Source organism: Octodon degus, unplaced genomic scaffold (genome assembly GCF_000260255.1).
Source record: "Octodon degus isolate 3935 unplaced genomic scaffold, OctDeg1.0 scaffold00107, whole genome shotgun sequence".
NCBI lineage: Eukaryota > Metazoa > Chordata > Mammalia > Rodentia > Octodontidae > Octodon > Octodon degus.
In genome coordinates, this window is record NW_004524683.1 from 2,197,430 (window position 1) to 2,216,108 (window position 18,679).

Consider the following 18,679-nt stretch of genomic DNA (forward strand, 5'->3'; position numbering starts at 1 on the left):
GCATGGCTCGCGGAACAACAGGCCTGCTACTCAGCTAAGAAAGCAGTTCTACTTGCCTTCCGTAACCATTAGGGAACGTGAGGATGTAATGTTCGTCATAGTCTAGACATGAGACACAACCTGCGGAAAGAAGGGAAAGAACCTCCTCCATCACTGGCCATGCGACCAGTGGACATGCACGTCAATGCAGCAACAAGCTATTCTGTGCTCTGCTCCTGTCCTCACCCCCAGACATGCTTATATGCCAGCAATGGTGTCCAGTCTTGCTTTCTGGGGGCATTTTTCCTTACATGCAAGTGTGTAGCACATATTTGAATGATGTAAAGCCCTCCCACTAACAACTGTAGTCTACTCGAGGATGCCCATGGACTTACCCTGCCCTATGTTGTGAACCCCAATTGACATCCCAAGGAACTTTGACTTGGTCCAGATATGAGCATTGAATTGTATCTTCTTGTTAAAACACTCAGCATAAAAAGCTGAAACTGAATAGAAAGCATTTTCCATTAACAAACTGTACAGCCAATTCTCCAAACTCAATCCCCCGGCGGGGGAACCTGGCACTACAGAGAAATCCTTTACCTCAACAGTCTCCAATTTGGCCATGAGGTACCCACTTGCTTTTTTTTTTTTTTTTTTAATTCATGTACTTGGTACATGGTCTCACTACACAGACTGGACTCAGTGATTCTCCTGTTCTGAGCCTCCCCAGTGCTGGGACTCCAGGCTGTGCCAACACACCCGGACTTGGTCGCCGGCTCAGTGCACCCAGCGCAGCATGTGGCCACCTGTTTTCTATACCCTTCCCCTAACCCAAGCACCAATTCAGAGCCAAGTGGGCAGGAGCTCCCCTAAAATTGGAGGCTTAAAATCAAAAGGCGCATCTGTTCTGGTCAGTAAATATGCCGCAACCCAAGCCCATCCTGTATTTCTAGTCTTAATACTTCATGAAAGAAGATGTTAAGGATAGGAATTATTGCCACTGTATCTGAAACACACTAGGCACAAAACTACACATCATTTAAACTGTCCCAAAGCCACTGAGGTCTCTGTATCCCAGGATCATTATGGGTGAGATGAGTTTAGAAGCATCAAACATTGGTTTCCCAAATCCTTTTTGATCAGTGACATAAATTTTAGATGAGGAACCAATCCACTGAGTTTCCAGTTGAGGTACAGGGAGGACACACACAGTAAGGCATGTGGCAGTGAAATGGCCCCCGTGCCCAGCTTTTTGTGACCTCTGGGCAGAACCAAGTTCGAGTATATGCTACAGAGCACTGTGTCACTTACTTGGCGGATGATGGGAAACCTGCTCTGCCACGAATGTCACGCTGTTTTTAGAAACCCAAGGAACTGGTCCTTCGGAAACTAGTTCCTGCAAACAAATACAACATTGTCTTTTGATGTGGGAACGAATGACAATGCAGAGAATCTAACAACTGCAGTCTGCTCCCTCTTGGACATGCACTGAACCCCCTTTCGAGCCCTCTACCTTGGCCCCTAATCATGCTGACTGCCTGTGTCCATCTCTCAATCACTCCAACGTATTCTCCAGCTCATGTGCCTAGCTCAGCGACACAGCAGGCACTGACACCTGCCGAGAGTAGGGGCAGACCCGACCTGTGCTATCAGAAAAGGCTGAGTGGAGGACCTCACTTGGAAAAGGCATGAAGAGCCATGCTTACATAAGGTTAGTGAGTGTCAGGTGCTCTGAGCTTCAGTCTTTTGCTTTCCCAAACCTGGAACACATCTGACTCTTGCTGGATCTCTTCAATCTCTAAATGTCAGAATGCTGAGCTCAGTTTTCCATTACCCACTCGTCACATGTAACCAGTCAAATCTAGGGCTCTATTTTTTTCAGTCTTTTATTATTTATTTGGTACAGGGTCTCACTACACAACTCAGACTCATAGGGATCCCCTGTCTCAGCCTTTCCAGTGCTGGATTATAGGCATGTGCCAGCCAGCATGCCTGGTTTCAGTAGCCAGCTCACCATGACCAGGGTTCTGGGGCTGGCACAGCATGCAGTACCAGGTATTGAATCCTGGTCCTTGTGCTTGCCAGGCAGGTGCTTAGGCTGCTGAGCTATCACCCCAGCCCAAATCTAGGGCTTATGATAAGTCACTGGAAGCTCAGTCTCCATCCTAGACTCCTCCCTCAAACTCCTTGCTCCAAAGTGGCAACTCTACTTACATGCTTAACAGGTTCCTCACCCTTAAATTTCCATTTATAACTCTTGAATTTTCCCTCAAGTTTGCGCTGTTCCTTATCATTACATGACACTACCAACTGCTCAAGAACATGTAACGATACACTTCTGATTGCCACAGCCCTCAGCACCCCAATCTGTTAGTTCTACAATGACTGCGTAGCTGGAACCAACTGCTGGAATTAGGTCTCCTTGATTCTAAAAGTATTTTTCACAAAATAATTATAATAGTTTTTTTTTTAACATAAAAATGAGATCCTGACAAGCCACGGTGTGTAAGGCTCTGAATAACCTGATTTCTCATTCTCTCATCTCCTGTCACTCTTCCCTTCTCCTTTTCAAAATCTGATTTCATAATCCCTGCTGCATGATTATTCTCTGCTCCTGAATTAAGTGAAATCATCAGAGCCAACCATATAATCAGAACAGTCAGCAAAGGACTCACTGTGTTCTCCTCAATGTCATTTGGTAATGTCCAGTGACACTGAAAGATCTCACCCAAAATGGGGTTGTATGGCTTTTTGGCAACCGATCCTTTCCTTCCTGCATGAAAGGCTGAAAGGTACCATTTCACGACCTGAACCATTCGGTCCCTGGGGTCCTTCTGGTCACTAATGCTGCAAGAGAGAAAAGAAAAGCTGAATGTCCCGCCTTCTGCTGGTGAGTGGTCTGGCCTGAGGCACAGATCCCAAGACAACCCAGGCCTGGAAGTTACCTCAGAGCTTCTCTTGAAAACTGAGGTAGGATATAAACACTTGAATTACACTAATCTTAGTGTTAGGGCAAATGGGTATATTCATTTCCTTGATTATCATCCAGTCAGGACATGGAATATTTCCATTCTTCCAAAACGTTTTACCACTGCTCCTTCCAAGTTCTATCTGCCAACTCCCAGGGGCTCCTTGTGCTACTGACTTCCTTGGTTTGTTCCGCAGGTACTTTAGACAACTGAGCTAACCTGAAAGCCCCCCAGAACTTCATATAAATGTACTGTTTCATTTTGTCAAATACAGAAATTTTTCTCTAGCTGTTTTATCAGTTTCTAATTTAAGACTTTTTCGTGGAATATTTTGGGTCTGCTGCATAGATCATGTCATCTGCAAATAGGGATTATTCCTCTTTTCCCTTGCCTTTTGTGTCTTCCTTTTTATTTGATTCTCTTGTGTGGTTGCTCTGGCTAATATGTTGAGTACTACACTGAACAGGCATGGTAACCATAAACATCTTTGTTTTGTCTTTAATTTTAGAGGGAAGGCAGACTGCTTTACTCCATTTAACATAATGTTGGCAGTTGATCTTGTCACAAATGGAATCAGATCGAGGTATTTTATCATGAATGCATGCTAGATTTTGTCAAAGGTCTATCATGCCTCTGTTGGGCTGACCATGTGATTATCCTTTTATTTTTTAGCAATAATGAAGTCTCCCTTCAAGATAGCATAAAGATGCATCTTGCTTTTTTATTACCTGTCTTTTTCCCCTCCTGCGCGCGTGAGCGTACGTGTATGTGTTACTGGTGACTAACTCCTTCACAATTTGCTACAGATTTGGCCCTTTTTTATTACCTTTTATTTAGAGACAAAAATCTAAGTTGCCAATTTGGCCAGTTCAAGCTGGGACTGAGCTTACAATCCTCCTACTTTAATCTCTGATAGTGTTAGCATTATGGATGTGCAAAACTACTCCAGCTCACCATTCTCAAATGGAGATTTTTTTTTTTTTTTTTTTGGGGGGGGGGTGCTGGTACCAGCATCAAACTCTGGACTTGCATTTGCCAGGCAGACACTTACGTCACTGAGCTATCTCCCCAGCCCTTAAAATGGAGAATGTGTTCCATTTACATTTAGTGTAATTATTGACAGGGATGGTTTAACCCTACCACCTTGGTATTTGTTTCATACATATCTTCTTCGTTTTCTGTTCCATTAGTCTCCTTTTGTGCTTCTGAACTTAGTCAAGTGTTTTTAGTGTTCATTTGATAAAGTGTTTTTTTAGCTGTGCTTTTGTATTTTTTAAGTAATTCAGTCAGGGCCCCCCAAATTTAAATTCTCACAAAAACTGCCCTTAAATTCAAATCTGTATTTAATGAATAAATGATAGAGAAGATGGATTACAACATGTTCTATTACAAAGAAAATTTTTCTGCTACCAGTGAAAACCAATGTGAACTTGTCTTGCTACAATCAATCCCACCTCACAGTACTTCTATTCCCTGTACTAATAATGAAAACTTTGTATTTAAAGTGTATTAGTCTGTATTGACAGTGGATTGTGAATTCCTCAAGGGCAAACTGAGACTATTTTCTCCAGCTTATAAAAGCACCTAGTAAACAACATATGCTTTAGAGAAAGGTTTGCTACACACAGTTAAGATCAGAATATAGCACAAATAATGATTACCGCTGTCTAGATCAAATAAGCTCATAGTTTTGGCCCATAAATACTGGCCAGTGAGGTATTACTAATACTCTAAGAATTTTTAAAGTGGTAAACTTGGGTGCCTAACACCAGTGCCATATAAACTAGGCAGTCAATCAGCCAATACAATACCACTACATACATGTTTACCCAGAAATAGCTGAAGGGTAAGAAGAGACCCAGCTATCCTGACACAGGCACGAAGATACTGAGTCACAACTTAGAAAATTGGAAATGTCTATGTTCAAATACCTCACAAACAGGTCCGGATGTGCAAAAAAGTCTGCATACATTTCTAAAAGAGATCTTCTTTCAAGAATAAATGTTGGAAGAACTACCTGTAAGACATACACATATGGCCCGTAAGGACCAGATTCCACTCAAGATGAACAGCTTACTGAATGGCTACAACACATTTACTCCAGTCACATCACCAATGGCCCCTCACTGCCCAGGCTTGTGTCTGCACCAGCCCCCAACTGCTGCCTCAGAAGTACACAGTAACCTGTCCAGCAGAGAGTGGAAGACAGAAGGGGCTTGAATGTACAAGGGTCACTTCCTCCCTGGTATGCCCAGGGGAAGGGTGTAACAATGACAAACCAGACCCCTCCTATCTGCTTCACCATTATATACCCATCTTTTTTTTAAATGCTTGTTTTTGGCCCACTCGGCCTGCCCCGAGGGTGGGGCTGCGCGGCATGTGGTCCAGGGATAGAACCATAGTCCCCTACATCTACCTAAGCTTGCCTAAGCAGGCACTTTAGACCACTGAACTATCTCACCAGCCCACCTGTACCAATCTTACCACAGTGATCATACATAACTGGTGAAAGAATTATCCTATTTTATAGTAGAAAAACGTACAGCTCAGATGAAGTAAGAAATTTTCCATCATTAATGTGAACCCAGCACTGGGGCTGACTCTGCGTGAGCCCTCTGCTGTTGCTGCACCACTGCCCCCAGACCTATGCTAGGAAATTTACCTCGCACCTGCAAACTTATCTTCTCAGCACTAAGAACTCAAAGCAGAGGTTCTGTTCACATATAGCAAGAAATTTTAAATTGAGCAATTAAATAAAAGGAAGAAAATAAAAATTAAAATCAAATTTTTTTTTAATAGGGGCTGAGCTCGTGATGTTCTGTATTTAGGGGCTATGCATATGACAGCAAAAAAGACAGGAAATTAGGGCCAGTGAGATAACAAACTAAGCGCTTGCTTAGGCAAGCACAGGGACCAGGGTTTGATCTCCTGTACCACATGCCATGTCAGGCCTGGTCCTACCCCTGGGCGTGCTGAACTGACCACCGAGACGGTGTGGCAGTGCTCGCCTGTAATCCCAGTGCTGGGGAGACTGAAAACAACAGGATCACTACGAGTCTGAGCTGCACAGTGAGACCCTATACCAAATACATTAAAAAAAGAAAGAAAAAAAATAGACAGGAAAGAAATCAGAGAGATAAAGATTAATCAATAAAAAAAGGGAAGAATTTCATTTGGGAACCAAAATGGAAGCAGCAAAGTTTTTGAAATGTGTATTACATCATCTTTAACTCCTTCCAGTGTTAAAAATTTTTTGATTTTTGTTTGTTTGTTTGATATGGGTTCTTGCTATACAGTTTGGACTTGCTGCCTCAGCCTCCCAAGTGCTGAGATTACAGGCGTGTACTACCACACGTGGTTCTTCCAGTGTTAAAAATTTTTTTTTCAGTGTTAAAATTTTAAATAAATATTTTCACAGATGTGTATTCAGAATCTGAATATGGTTAGACAATCATGAAGTGCTCAGACTAGCTTGATGTACGTTCTGTAACTTTGAAAAACTCAAAATTTATTTATTTATTTAACCGGGGATCAAACTCAGGACCTTGTGCTTACCAGGCAGATGCTTGTGCCACTAAGCTCTCTCCCCAGAAGAACTCAAAATTTATAAAGCACCAAGTAACAATGTAAGAAACAAAACAGGGTTAAAATATCTTTATCAAAGAGCTGATACAAAACAAGCGGAAATTTATTATTTCAATAGAAAATGGACAAAAGAATTAAACTAGTAACTCAAAGGGACAGGAAAAAAGAGTAACAGCCATAAGACTAAAAGAAGTCTAATGTCATTTGTAATAAAACAAAAACAAAAACAAAAAAAACTGCTGGGTGTGGCGCAGGCCTGTAATCCCAGCACTCAGGAGGGTGAGCCAGGAGGACTGCCATAAGTTCAAGGACAACCTGGGCTACCTCAGTGAGTGTAAGACCAGCCTGCACTATATAGCAAGACCCTATCTCATAATAATAATAATAATAATAATAATAATAATAATAAAAAGAGGTTTAAAAACAAAAAAGAGACAAGAATTTTCTTGAGAGCTCAATTCAGCAGCTCCTCTCCCTGTTTCTAGCATAGCTGTCATGTTTCACAGTGCTAGTACAGAAATGAAATCCACCCTCACAGAGTCGCCTCACGCTGGGCTGAAGCACTTGTCTGGCCACTTGCTAGCGAGGAGGAAGCCTGGAAAACTAACTTCTGTACATTTCTGTAGGAGCAGGACAGTTACACATTCTGCTATACCTATGGCTGCTCTGCATAAAGACTAACTGGGATGTGACATTGTAGTACTTCCAAAGAAATACAAGAAGAGGGCTGGAGAGATGGCTCAGTGGTCTAAAGCACCTACTTGAAACAAGCTTGGCAAAGCACAGGGACCTCGGTTCGATCCCCCAGCCCACATGCCAGCCAGCCCCGCCCCCTGGTGGGCTGAGCTGGCCACACACACACACAATAAATAAATGTAATAAATAAAAATAAATAAATATTTTTAAAAAAAAGAAATACAAGAAGACTATTAGTCTTTGGAAAATTTTTTAAAAACATTTTTAGAAACAGAATAAATTACAAGTTTAAGACCTTATTATAATTATACTTTGGAATGCACAAAGGAATCAGTATTTCACAAATGCTGCTGGCAAACACAGTCATTTGTACAATTTAAAAAGGCTAATTTTGGACACATTCAGCAAAGAAATAATTATCATAACATCATTCATAAGATAAGCTTTTAGTAACTCTGGATGACAATGTGGATTATCTGCTAAAGAAATTTATGTGAGACAAGAACTAAAAACCTGGACCAGGAGATAGTTCCGTGGTCTAAGTGGCTGCCTGGCAAGTGCAAGGACCAAAATTTGATCCCCAGTACTACATGCCAGGCTGGCCCCACCCCTGGGTGCACCAAGTGGTCACAGAAACCAGGTACGGTAGTGCATGCCTGTAATCCCAGCACTGGGGAGGCTGAGACAGGAGGATCATTAGAGTCCAAGCTGCATAGCAAGACCCTGTACTAAATATATAAATAAGTAAATACATAAATCAATCAACTAAAAATCTAAATGTGGGAGACATTTGTGGCCCTCTCCTTAGGTTTCTACTTTGCCCTACCAAAAACCTGAGTCAGCTCAGGATTGGCGAGGTCGCTGGGGCTCACTGTCCCAGGCCCCACAGTGTGGATGGAAATGAATGTAAGCCTGGCATGGAGCCCGCCTAACCAGCGTCTGCCTTAGGAATGGACACAGACCCAAACCTGGCCAGTAGGAACTGTGATGGCCACCATGGAAAGAATGTGCTAGGAAAGCAAAAGGACCAACACTTACGCAGCCTAATGATTCCTTAGGCGATTCCATAGACAAAGGCCTACAATATTCTCCCACCCAGTACATTTCTGCTGAGTATGCTGGGCTGCCCAAATGCTATGCTTGTGTTCTGTTCTTACTTAGATTAGGGCAACAAGTTTTACTGTTGACACAGTCTGGTAACACATAACTGGTCAAAGACCAATCAAAGTTCAGTGGTCCTATATAAAATGGTAATGCTGCGTAAGTACATGGTCGGCTATACCATGCAGGTTTGTGTTGACAAAAGGACAAGATCACCTAATGATGTATTTCTCAGACATGTCCCTGGGACTAATTATTAACATATAAACATTAGCATTTCCCTCAACATTAGTAAGACAAATGCTATTTCTCACTTGCTGCAAATTCAAATCTTAATCCATATAACCCATACATCATTCTCTGTGGATTTAGGTTTATTTATTTCATCTATCTCTACAACTTTTCAGCTCATGCAGCTACATACATCTTAAATCACTAGACTGAAGTACCAAGCACAGCTATCACGTTTCCCCGCATCTGCAAGCAAGCTCAGCACGCAGTCACTGAGACTCTCCCACACACACAAAGCAAGGCAAACCGCAGCTCACTCCTTACCTTAGTGAGATCCATCCCAAGCCTAACCTGCGACAGAAGGTGCATGATGACACTTTTGTGCTCCTCCACGGACCCGGCCTCCCCATCGTCATCTCTATCATCATGCGAATCAAAAAGGTCTAAAACGAAACACATTTTCTCAGACTGGTGTTAAATGGGCCAAATTATGCTACTCCCAATATTACAAATGTTTGTAAGAAAGAAAGGATTAAATTCTCAAAGTGCCCTTACCAGCATCACTTGTCCCATTGGACATGGAGGAGTTCAGTGACTCTGTGGTATCTGGGCGCTTCAGGCTATTTCCTGAGCTGCTGTGGGTCAAGACTGAGGCAGAGCCAGAAGAACTGAAGAAGAAGAAGAAGAAAAAACAAAACAAAAAAAAATCACCTTGTTATACTAAAGAACACAACTTGGAATCATAGCAAGATGTTACTTGAAGTTTTAAAGCTGCTTCAAGCCAACAGACACAAGTGGGTGACAGAAACAAGACAACTCTGAACCAACAGCTGGTGCCCCCATGCTACCAGATGCTGCCAGCACCCTCGCTGTGTCACAGGGCAAGATGGGGAGCGCAAGCGTTGGGGACAGTGTTGTCTGGGCTCTCTGCACCGCACCTGACCAGGCCACATTGGAGGGCAATCACTGACCTCTTCTAAACTTGGTGAAATTTTTACCTCTGTAATCAAGTCTAAAGTTAAGAGGTCACTTTCTAATTTTGTTACTTTGTGTCCTTGCAGAATTGTCACAATTCTCAGCAATAATTTCCAGAACCTCAAAGGTGAAACAGTCCAGTAAGTCTCAGAAAGATGTCTATACTTTTGAGATCTTTTGATAAAAAGCCTACAGTTTTATTAATACTATTAGTCATTAAATGAGTCTATTTGAAATTTTAAAAAAGCAGTGCTGGTGACATTGCTCACAGCTTGCATAGCATGTGGAAGCCCTGGGTTGAATCTCCAGTGTGTGGGGCAAAAAGCTTGTGATTTTTATAAGCACATTTGTGGTAACTGATGCTATCATAAGTCAATCATCAGGTTTAAAGAAAGCATTTATTAGATTATAATTTGCCCAGGTAAGTATGTGTCTGTAAATTGAAGAATAACTAGAAATAGTTTACTTATTAAGTATAAAAACAAAAACCAAATTTCTTATACTGCTGATACTTATAAAAATGGTACATTATAATAGTCACTACAAATCTTACAGGTGCAAAGTATATAGTTTAAGACAGTTTACTGTTACTTGTTTTGATCTTTTTGAAATTAATAAAATTTATAGGCAAGTGTGAAGATCACAGCAAAATGACCTGGAGTTAGTTTCCTTGTACTCCCTGTTCCTATACACGGACCCCCACCCGGTCCACCTCCCAGGGTACACTTACTACAACCCATTACTCTATAATAGCATCAAAGTCACAGATTATATTAATGGTCAAGCTTGATAATATGCCACTTATGGATGATGAGGCACAAACGTGACTGCACATACGTAACGCTGCGGTTGCCCACAGAATACTTTCACTGCTCACAAAGCAGTGAAAGTATTCTGGGCTCCACTTGTATTGGAACCCTAAGGCAGGCATGGCAGGGCATGCTGCAACCCAGCACTGTGGGAAGCTGAGGCAGAGCATCACAACTTTGAGCTCAGCCTGAGCAATTTAGACTTCATCTCAAAAAGAAAACAACAAAGGCCCCAACATTGAGCCAAATGAAGTATCTGTGGTCTCTACTGATATGGGTATTTGAGGAGAGTATGAAGCTAAGGGAAAAGGAACCCAGAATGGGTTAGCTGGACAGAGAACTCAGGATTCTTTCAGATGGGAAGTTGGGGTGGGGTGGGGGAGACAGAGACAGAAAGACAGACAAGAAAATTTAAAGGAGAGAATGCTGGGGCAGGGCAGTATATAGCTATAATCCTACCCAGCAAGAGAGGCTGGGGCAGGAGGACTGTGCCATGAGTTTGAGGCCAGATTCCCTCAAAAAATTATAGAAAAGAGACAGATTGAGAAAGAAACATTAGTAGTCCATCAGCCTGCTGGTGACTTCATAGATGTCCCTAGAGCAAGGCCAACAAGTAAATATTTAAAATTTTTCTATTTCTTAGAAATTTCACAAATATTCCTCAAACTGAAGGGAGACACTGTCAGCAATGTTATATGGAGCTGATCTCATACTAGCAAGCTTCTCCATATAGTTACATGATTTAGAAGTTAAGTCCATTTACCAGCAAAATATTTTCTACTCTTCTGTCTAAAATAATACCTATTGACTTGGGTAAAAGACTATCTTTAACCCTCTTTAAATTTGATCCCTTCAAAAAAAAATAGACCTATTGCTTTGGAATTTTCTAAATGCACATTTCCTTTTAAACCTCTTATGGTTACAATTATTTTGAAAAATTAAAGTGAAATTTCTACTGGCAAAACAACACTAAGACACCAAGCTAGGTATAGTGGTACATGTTTACAGCCTCAGCTACTTGGGAAGCTAAGGCAGGAAGACTGCTTGAGACCCACATCAGGTCCCACCTGGACACAACAGTGAGATCTCACCTCAAAAAAACAGAAAAGGAAACAAAAAGGTGCTACCGCAAGCCCTTTTTGCTTATCTGGCTTTCTTGTTTGTTCAAACTTCTCTACCCTCCCTTGTCCTAAAAACCAAGGTGTTCATCTACATAATGTAATTCACCTTTTCCCACATTCAAAAGCTGAATTTTACTGCATAAAAACTTTCTTGAACAGGTATTTTCCTATTGTAATGGCTAAGATTTTGGACCATTAACGATACAATTGTAGATGAATGCCCCAGTTCTTGATCTGCGCACATACCCAACAGAAACAGAGTTCTACACAATGTCTTTTCCTTTAAAAAAAAAAAAAAAAAAAACACTCACTCTCTAAGGGCTGACAGATATTTACTTGTGAATACACACACAACCACTTCCAAATCCGTACTGTCTTGCAGCTGCACCAAAAAAAATACAGTGACCCTGTAATGCTCAAACTGTTGTCCTCACTTTACAAATGAGGAAATTGTGAGGGTCACACAGGCTGTCTACTTGACCAGGATCACACAGCTCTGAAACAAAGCATACTACATTTTTTAAGGGCAGAGAAGTGGGTGTTTTGATTTCTGGATCATTCTTCCACCTAGCACAGCATGTGTGTTAGTTGATACATTGTGTCAACTTGGCTGAATCAGCTCCGGCAGTTCTCAGCATGGGGGCCTAGCCCTGCAGGTGGGCAGGGCCCAGGAATTGAGAAAGGCAGGAAGCTGCCCTGCCTGATTTCCTGTAGCCGCCGCTTCCGTGGAGAAGTCTTACTTTGGAGGAGCTTGATCTTTGCAGCCGCGCCACTTTGGAGGAGCTCTGATCTTCACTGTGGATAGCTGGTCTTCACAGTCAGCATAGAAGAGAGAGGCTTGATGGACGCCACAGCTGCTGCTCCTCCTCTGCTCTTCATTGTTTTCTGCTGCATGAACTGCTGTCGTTTGCCTTGGAGCCAGCGGAATATGGACTGAACCCTCCAGTAACTGTGAGCTAAATAAACCTTTCCTTCCTTCATTTTGAGTGTCCGGTATTTGTCCCAGCAATGAGTAAAAAGTAACTAAAACAGCATCTGACTTCTGGATGTTGAATACCTCCAACCCCGTACCAAAACAACAGTGTGCTCAACTTTGTACAATACGTTCTAGCTCACACACTCAGGCTGGTCCTCATCTAATGCCAACAGGTCCTGCAGAAGCGCCGGGCACTGACCAAGCCCGGCCGACACACTGCCATGGCTGCTGCCCTGACTTCATATGCAGTGACAGCTAAAATCACAATTCTCATCGCAGTGGCTGCTCCGTAAGGCAAAGCAAAACAAGTGCCTTTTACCAAACCTCATAAAGCAAGTCTGTCATTAACACTATTCTCAAAATCAAATTGTGTTTATAAAAACCAAGAGAGCCATTAAAATACACACTTTATTCATTACTTACTCTATCAGGCGCTTTGGGGATGAGCTACTTTGATGGAATTCATCAGCGTCATAGAACTCATCTTCGCTGCTGGAGTATGAGAACTCTGGGACTGTATTTGGAGATAAGTTGACATGGCTTGGAGAAGTCAGACTGCTACTAGGTGGTGAATGCCCGCTGCCTGTGAAATTAAAAAGGCTTAATTACCTAGGGGAAATGTTGGTAATCAGGTAGACAGGGCCCCAACAGACCTTTCTAAAATTAGAAAGGTATTTGGTTATGTTGGTAGAACCCTACACTATATGTAAAGAAAATCATTTAAAGAGAGCAAAAAAAGCAAATTGTGTTATAAAAAGGGGATGTAGACATTTAGAAACTTCTGACCATAATTTAAGATTCACTTATCTTGAACATTAGGAAGGGGGCTCTTCTGATTTTTAAGAGGTCTAGTGTTGAAGGCCTACAAGAGAACACCAGTGCCAATGGGAGGGCCACACTCTTATAGAACCACACCTAGAACCAATGGACATAGCACACGGGAAGATCTTCCATCCAGATCACATGAATGTTAAGATATTGTTCAGAATATCACACTCATAGTCATTTGTCAGGGTCATGACATGGAAAAAACCCTCTGTACAAAGTCCTGTGCACACCACCCAGGTTCCTTACTTCCTTTCCATTGAAGCCTAAGTGAGGGCTGGGGCTCAGGGTTGGAGATAAAATCAGTGGGCTACTATGGAAAGAATGCAGAAAAGGGGGCCGGGGAGATGGCTCAGTGGAATAAGTGCTTCCCAGGCAAGTGCAAGGGCCTGAGTTCAATCCCTGGTTCCGCAAAAAAAAAAAAAAAAAAAAAAAAAGCAGAAAAGGAGTAATTCTGGGAGAGCCAGAGAAAGAGGACCACATAATCTGTGATAATTAACTGTGACACAGTTCAGTAATAAATAAAGCAAGAATAAAAAAGTATCAGGTGGATTACTGAGATCAGTTTAGCTCATTGTATACCTACAGGCTGTCATTTATCTCAGGGTATATTCAAGATCACTTATGTCATTCTACTATAAATGCTTGGTGAAAAAGTTATAATTCTTTTTTTTGGGGGGGGTGGGGGCTTCCAGGAATTGAACTCAGGACGTTGTGCTTGCCAGGCACTGAGCTGTATCTCCAGCCCAAAAACAGTTAAGTAAGTCACTGCTGGCAATTCAAAGCCAAGGCCGCCGTCCTGGGAAAAACCAAAGACAGCAGCAATAAAAACTGAGGCAGAGATATCCCTCAATTTTTAGTCAGTTTCTCTCTTTGGCTCAGTTGTATACAAAAAGAGCTTATCAGTCTGTGTGTGGCACTGGTTTCCAAAGATAGTCTCAAAACAATGTAACCTCTGCCAAAAGGTAATATTTATCATGGAAATTTCAAGGATCGCTTACCTGAACTAGTAATCTCTAATTTTTTTCTTTCCAATATCAGAAATGAGAAAAATAACCATTCTCTTATCAAAATAGGAAAAAACAGATCAGTAGTTACAAGTAAGTAACATGTAAATACCCTAGTTTAGTAGTGCAGTGAACCCTTTAAACCTTTCCATGATATGAGCAGCCTGCTGAGGCATGCGTACCACAGGTTCGCCACCAATGCCCCAGGTGATGACACCATGGAAAACGAAGAAAATGAATTTCAGAGTGGGAACCGCAAACCCAACAGACATTTCCTGAGGACCGCAAATGCCGTGATTCCTTAGGTGTTCCTTTATGTCTTTTTTACGTTAAAAAGAGAAAGGAAAGGTAAAGATAAGGAAACCCAAGACAGAAATCACATAAAAATATTTTAATTTTCTTCTACTCTAAATGTTAGTAGGATTTTTGAAATATCTTTTGAAAAATATTTTGGAAGATAACTGCCTGTGTGTGTGTTCTGAGAAGACAGAACATAAAAGTCTTTATCTTCTGGAAGTCACACTAAAATCAATGAACTAAAAAAAAAATAATAATAATAAATAAATAAATAAATAAAATAAAATCAATGAACTATGAAAAAGCGCCTCAGATTTTCAGAGTTAGTACAGTAATTAGTTTCATGGATTTCCAAAATGACAAATTTTGGCTACTTTACAATACTAAAAAGAACGTGCCTTACAAAACATAAGCAAAAATTATAGGTACTATTTGTAAGGTTAGGAAGATAACGACACAGTTCATGAAATACAGAAGCCAGTGAAAAACATTTCAACTTCATTATTCAAACTGATTTGCATTTTTTCAAGAGCTTTCAGAGAGCTACTATTGACTTTTTTTGTCTAAGCACCCCACTAATAGCATTGATGCCTGCAGTAAGGCAAAATTTAAAATGACTTTTAAAAAACCTCACATGGTAATTTGTCATTACTGCAAGGCCAAGTCCTGCCCATGAAGGAAGTCTGTGGAGAAATGAGAGGTACCAAGTCTCCACTTTCTCAGAGTGGTTCTGGTTGTAGCCTCCAGGTTTAACAGGGTCAAAAGCAACTAAGTGCTCTTCCTGGAGTTCAATTTTATAGTTAGTATAATACTTTTTTTAAGTTTTAAAACAAGTAAATTTATTACCTAAGTTTTTCCCTGTAAAATTAAGAGAAAAATATAATAATTTTATTTCTTTTTTTGATACAGGGTCTAGCTATGCAACTCAGACTTGTAGTGATTCTCCTGTCTCAGCCTCCCCAGTGCCAGGATTACAAGTGTACACCACCACGCCCAGTTTCTAGGCTGGCATGGCATGTGGTACTGGGGATTGAACCCAGGTCCTTGCACTTGCCCAGCAGGTGCTTCTATCTCCCCAGCCCAATACAATAATTCTAAACAAATTACAAAAATGCAAACCTAAGTTAACTGTCACTTTTCTGCCCATAAAATTGGCAAAAAAGTAAAAACAAAAATTCAAAGGTGCTGTATATGGTATCAGTGAAGTTTTGTTTAGCAGGAAAATACTGGAAACAACCTAAATATCCATCAATGAAAAACAGGTGACACCTGCTCAGGAAAGCTGTGCAAGAATGTTATAAGCAGGTGTGCACCTGCACACTTGTACATAATCCTGGCTACTGTGGAGGCTGGGCAGAGAACTTTTAAGTTTGGGCCAGCCTCAGCAGTTAGACTATTCCAAAAAATAAAAAGGGCTTAGTTGTAGTACAGCTCACTGGCAAAGTGCATGAAGACCTGGATTCAGTCCCAAGCATTGGGTTGGGGGTGGAGTGGAAAGAGAACCAGATTGTATACCTCAAAATAGTAACGTGGGAAGCTCTCTGAATGCTCTACGAAAAGAATCAGTCATAGAAACACATAATTTAATTTGGTTAAAATAATTTACACACTAGAGATGCAAACATACCAATGTGTGCGATGACAAGGGGACCAATGAGGACTCTCAGCTTTTGTTCTGTATAATTTTTTTTTTGGTACCAGCAATTGAGCTCAGGAACTCGCTCATGCTTGCCAGGCAGGAGCTGTGCCACTGAGCTACACCTCGGCCCTGTTCTGTATGCTTCTGTACTGTCTGATTCCTTTACAATTTTCTAAAGTATGCAGTTGTAAGGAGCAAATTTTCTAACTTCAGTATGGATCCTGCAAATAATTCTTAAAGTAGATGAACAAAACCCTACAATGTACTACTGTATTTAATAGTGACTTACTAAAGCTCCTGGTTCAGTCACAAAAGTGAATCACATAGCATATGGAACCTTAGTGATAAAAGTAAGGCATCACTAAGAGTAATGTACACCACATTTCTTCTACCTTTTCCCCATCAGTAGTCAAACATAAACCTCAAACGTTAATGGAGAGTTATGAGAAGTAAAAGTCACACAAGTCTGTACCTGTACTATTTGGTGTTGGAGTCTGATGATGTCCCAAGGTAGCTAACACAGGCCCAACTGGTAGGGAGGATGGACGCTGCTCTGATTTACACAACTGAGCAGGTTCTAGATTTGAATATGTGAAATAAGTTAGAGAAAGCCAAAAGCACACTGTGTTGTTCGCAATTACGTGGGATTCAAAATCCTAACATAAGAAATTTCTGAAACATTATTTCCTTAAGGCAAGTTCTACGATAATCTTCTGGCTTTCTAGTATTTCATTCAGTCAGCACTACAGAGCCCAAGTGGGACACCAAGAGACCACGTATGACAGCCAATATCCCAACAAAACTGCTCTGTCAAACCAGTAAATCCTGCTGATAAGCTAAGATTCGTATCACACAAAATCTGAACCAGGGCAGATTTTAGTCCCTTAAGGAGTATTAAGCACATTCTCTTAAGGAATAAAAATTCATGAAAGGATTTCACATGCTTAGTAGTATTTTGAACTGGATTTTTCCTTTTATATTGTGACATCTGGCTTCACTATGTCCTCACTGAGAACACGGAAATGTTGGATGCAACAAAACAAAAGGAACCAGCATAGCCAAACCTTAAGCCCTCTTCTGTCAAGTTTTTTAAAAAGCGGTACTTATTGTTCTATACTTAAAAATGCGAGTATCATTTGATCAGAAGGCATCATACATTTCACTATTCCTTCATTATCTTAAAATCTACTATAAAACATTAGCATTGTTTAGAGTTATAAAAAAATATACTCAAAGACTGAATAGTCCAGGATTACCCTTAGGTATTCTGCTTCACAGCCATGAATTCTGCATCATATAATTCTGTTCTCCCAGCAAAACCAAGTCTTAGTAACCATGTTCTTTTTCACTTGTGAAAACCCAAGTCCTATCATATTTCAAAAGCCCCAACTCCAAAATACAATAATCTATCCAGGTGTTTTTTAATTTCAGCATTTTTCTTTGTGATTTTTACACTTAAAATGTAAGGGGGAAAAAGTTATAGTTACTACAATGAATTCGACACATTAAAGTTCTCTTCCTCATTAATGAATCTGTGAAACATTTTTCCAATACTGTACCTGGAGGTAAGACAGTCTGGGAAGGCATTGTGCTGATCACAGGTTCCAAGGGACTAGGTTGATATATTGCATCTACAGGGTTAATAGTACTCTGAGATAAAGAAACACAGTATAGTTATTTTTAATTAAATGTCTTTCTCAGGTTGACCCCACCCAATGAGTGAAATGCCCACATTTCTGACAGCAAAATCCTGAGGACAGCTATATATGCAAGTTGGTCAAAATGCAAAGAGAAAATGAAATATTTTTTCAATACAGAGGTGCCAGGGTTTCTTCCAACAAAGCACAGTAAAGAAGGAAAAGGTAAAGCTGAAGGAAAAACTTAGATGGAGCTGTAAAAGAATGTGGGGAGATTTCAGAATACCAAAAAACTTATTAATTCAATTCAGTGTTTCAAAATTTTTAACTCACCACAAATATGTTAACACTGAACCTATCAGTAGCTAATGCACTTGCACCACCAGGCTGTCCTGTCCTCTGCTAACCCAGACATGTGTCACAAAGAACACATATCCAGCTAGGGATTGCTCATGGCAAAGAGGCACCATCCACTGGGGACAGGAAGGCTTTTCCTTGTGAGGATTTTGAAGAAAAAGATTCACATGTGTGTTTATAATTTTAAGAGGGAAAAGGCCCAGGTTTCTGTGACTCAAGACAAGAAATTATTCTGACTGCAAAATGCCATTTTAAAGAAACACATTATAACTTGATTGTTTTTATTTTATTTTATTTTTTAAATGGCAAGAATCTGGGTAAATCCATAAAAAGTTAAAACCACATTGAAATTCAGATAATAGTAAAATGTGTGTATCATACTTATTTAAAATCAAAATTATGAAAACAGCTGGGCATGATGGTATATGCTCCTGTATTGGGGTTTAAGGCCAGACTGAAAAAAATTTTGAGA

At 40.7% G+C, this 18,679-nt stretch overlaps 1 protein-coding gene across 9 annotated transcripts in view; it reads right to left on the reverse strand.

Moving 5' to 3' along the window:
- The window catches only part of Osbpl9 (oxysterol binding protein like 9), a 160,555-nt gene that overhangs the window by 5,509 nt on the left and 136,367 nt on the right, over positions 1-18,679 (reverse strand). For 8 of the 9 annotated variants that reach the window (XM_004639129.2, XM_004639133.2, XM_004639128.2 and 5 more), the window contains 10 exons: positions 17,773-17,863; positions 16,686-16,790; positions 12,869-13,028; positions 9,120-9,232; positions 8,889-9,007; positions 4,883-4,968; positions 2,658-2,829; positions 1,294-1,378; positions 375-485; positions 57-120 (listed from right to left, as the gene is read on the reverse strand). In XM_004639129.2, coding sequence (XP_004639186.1) covers positions 57-120; positions 375-485; positions 1,294-1,378; positions 2,658-2,829; positions 4,883-4,968; positions 8,889-9,007; positions 9,120-9,232; positions 12,869-13,028; positions 16,686-16,790; positions 17,773-17,863 — 1,106 coding nt within the window. The remainder of the gene's footprint in view (positions 1-56; positions 121-374; positions 486-1,293; positions 1,379-2,657; positions 2,830-4,882; positions 4,969-8,888; positions 9,008-9,119; positions 9,233-12,868; positions 13,029-16,685; positions 16,791-17,772; positions 17,864-18,679) is intronic. The other variant, XM_023724180.1, reaches the window with a different exon arrangement.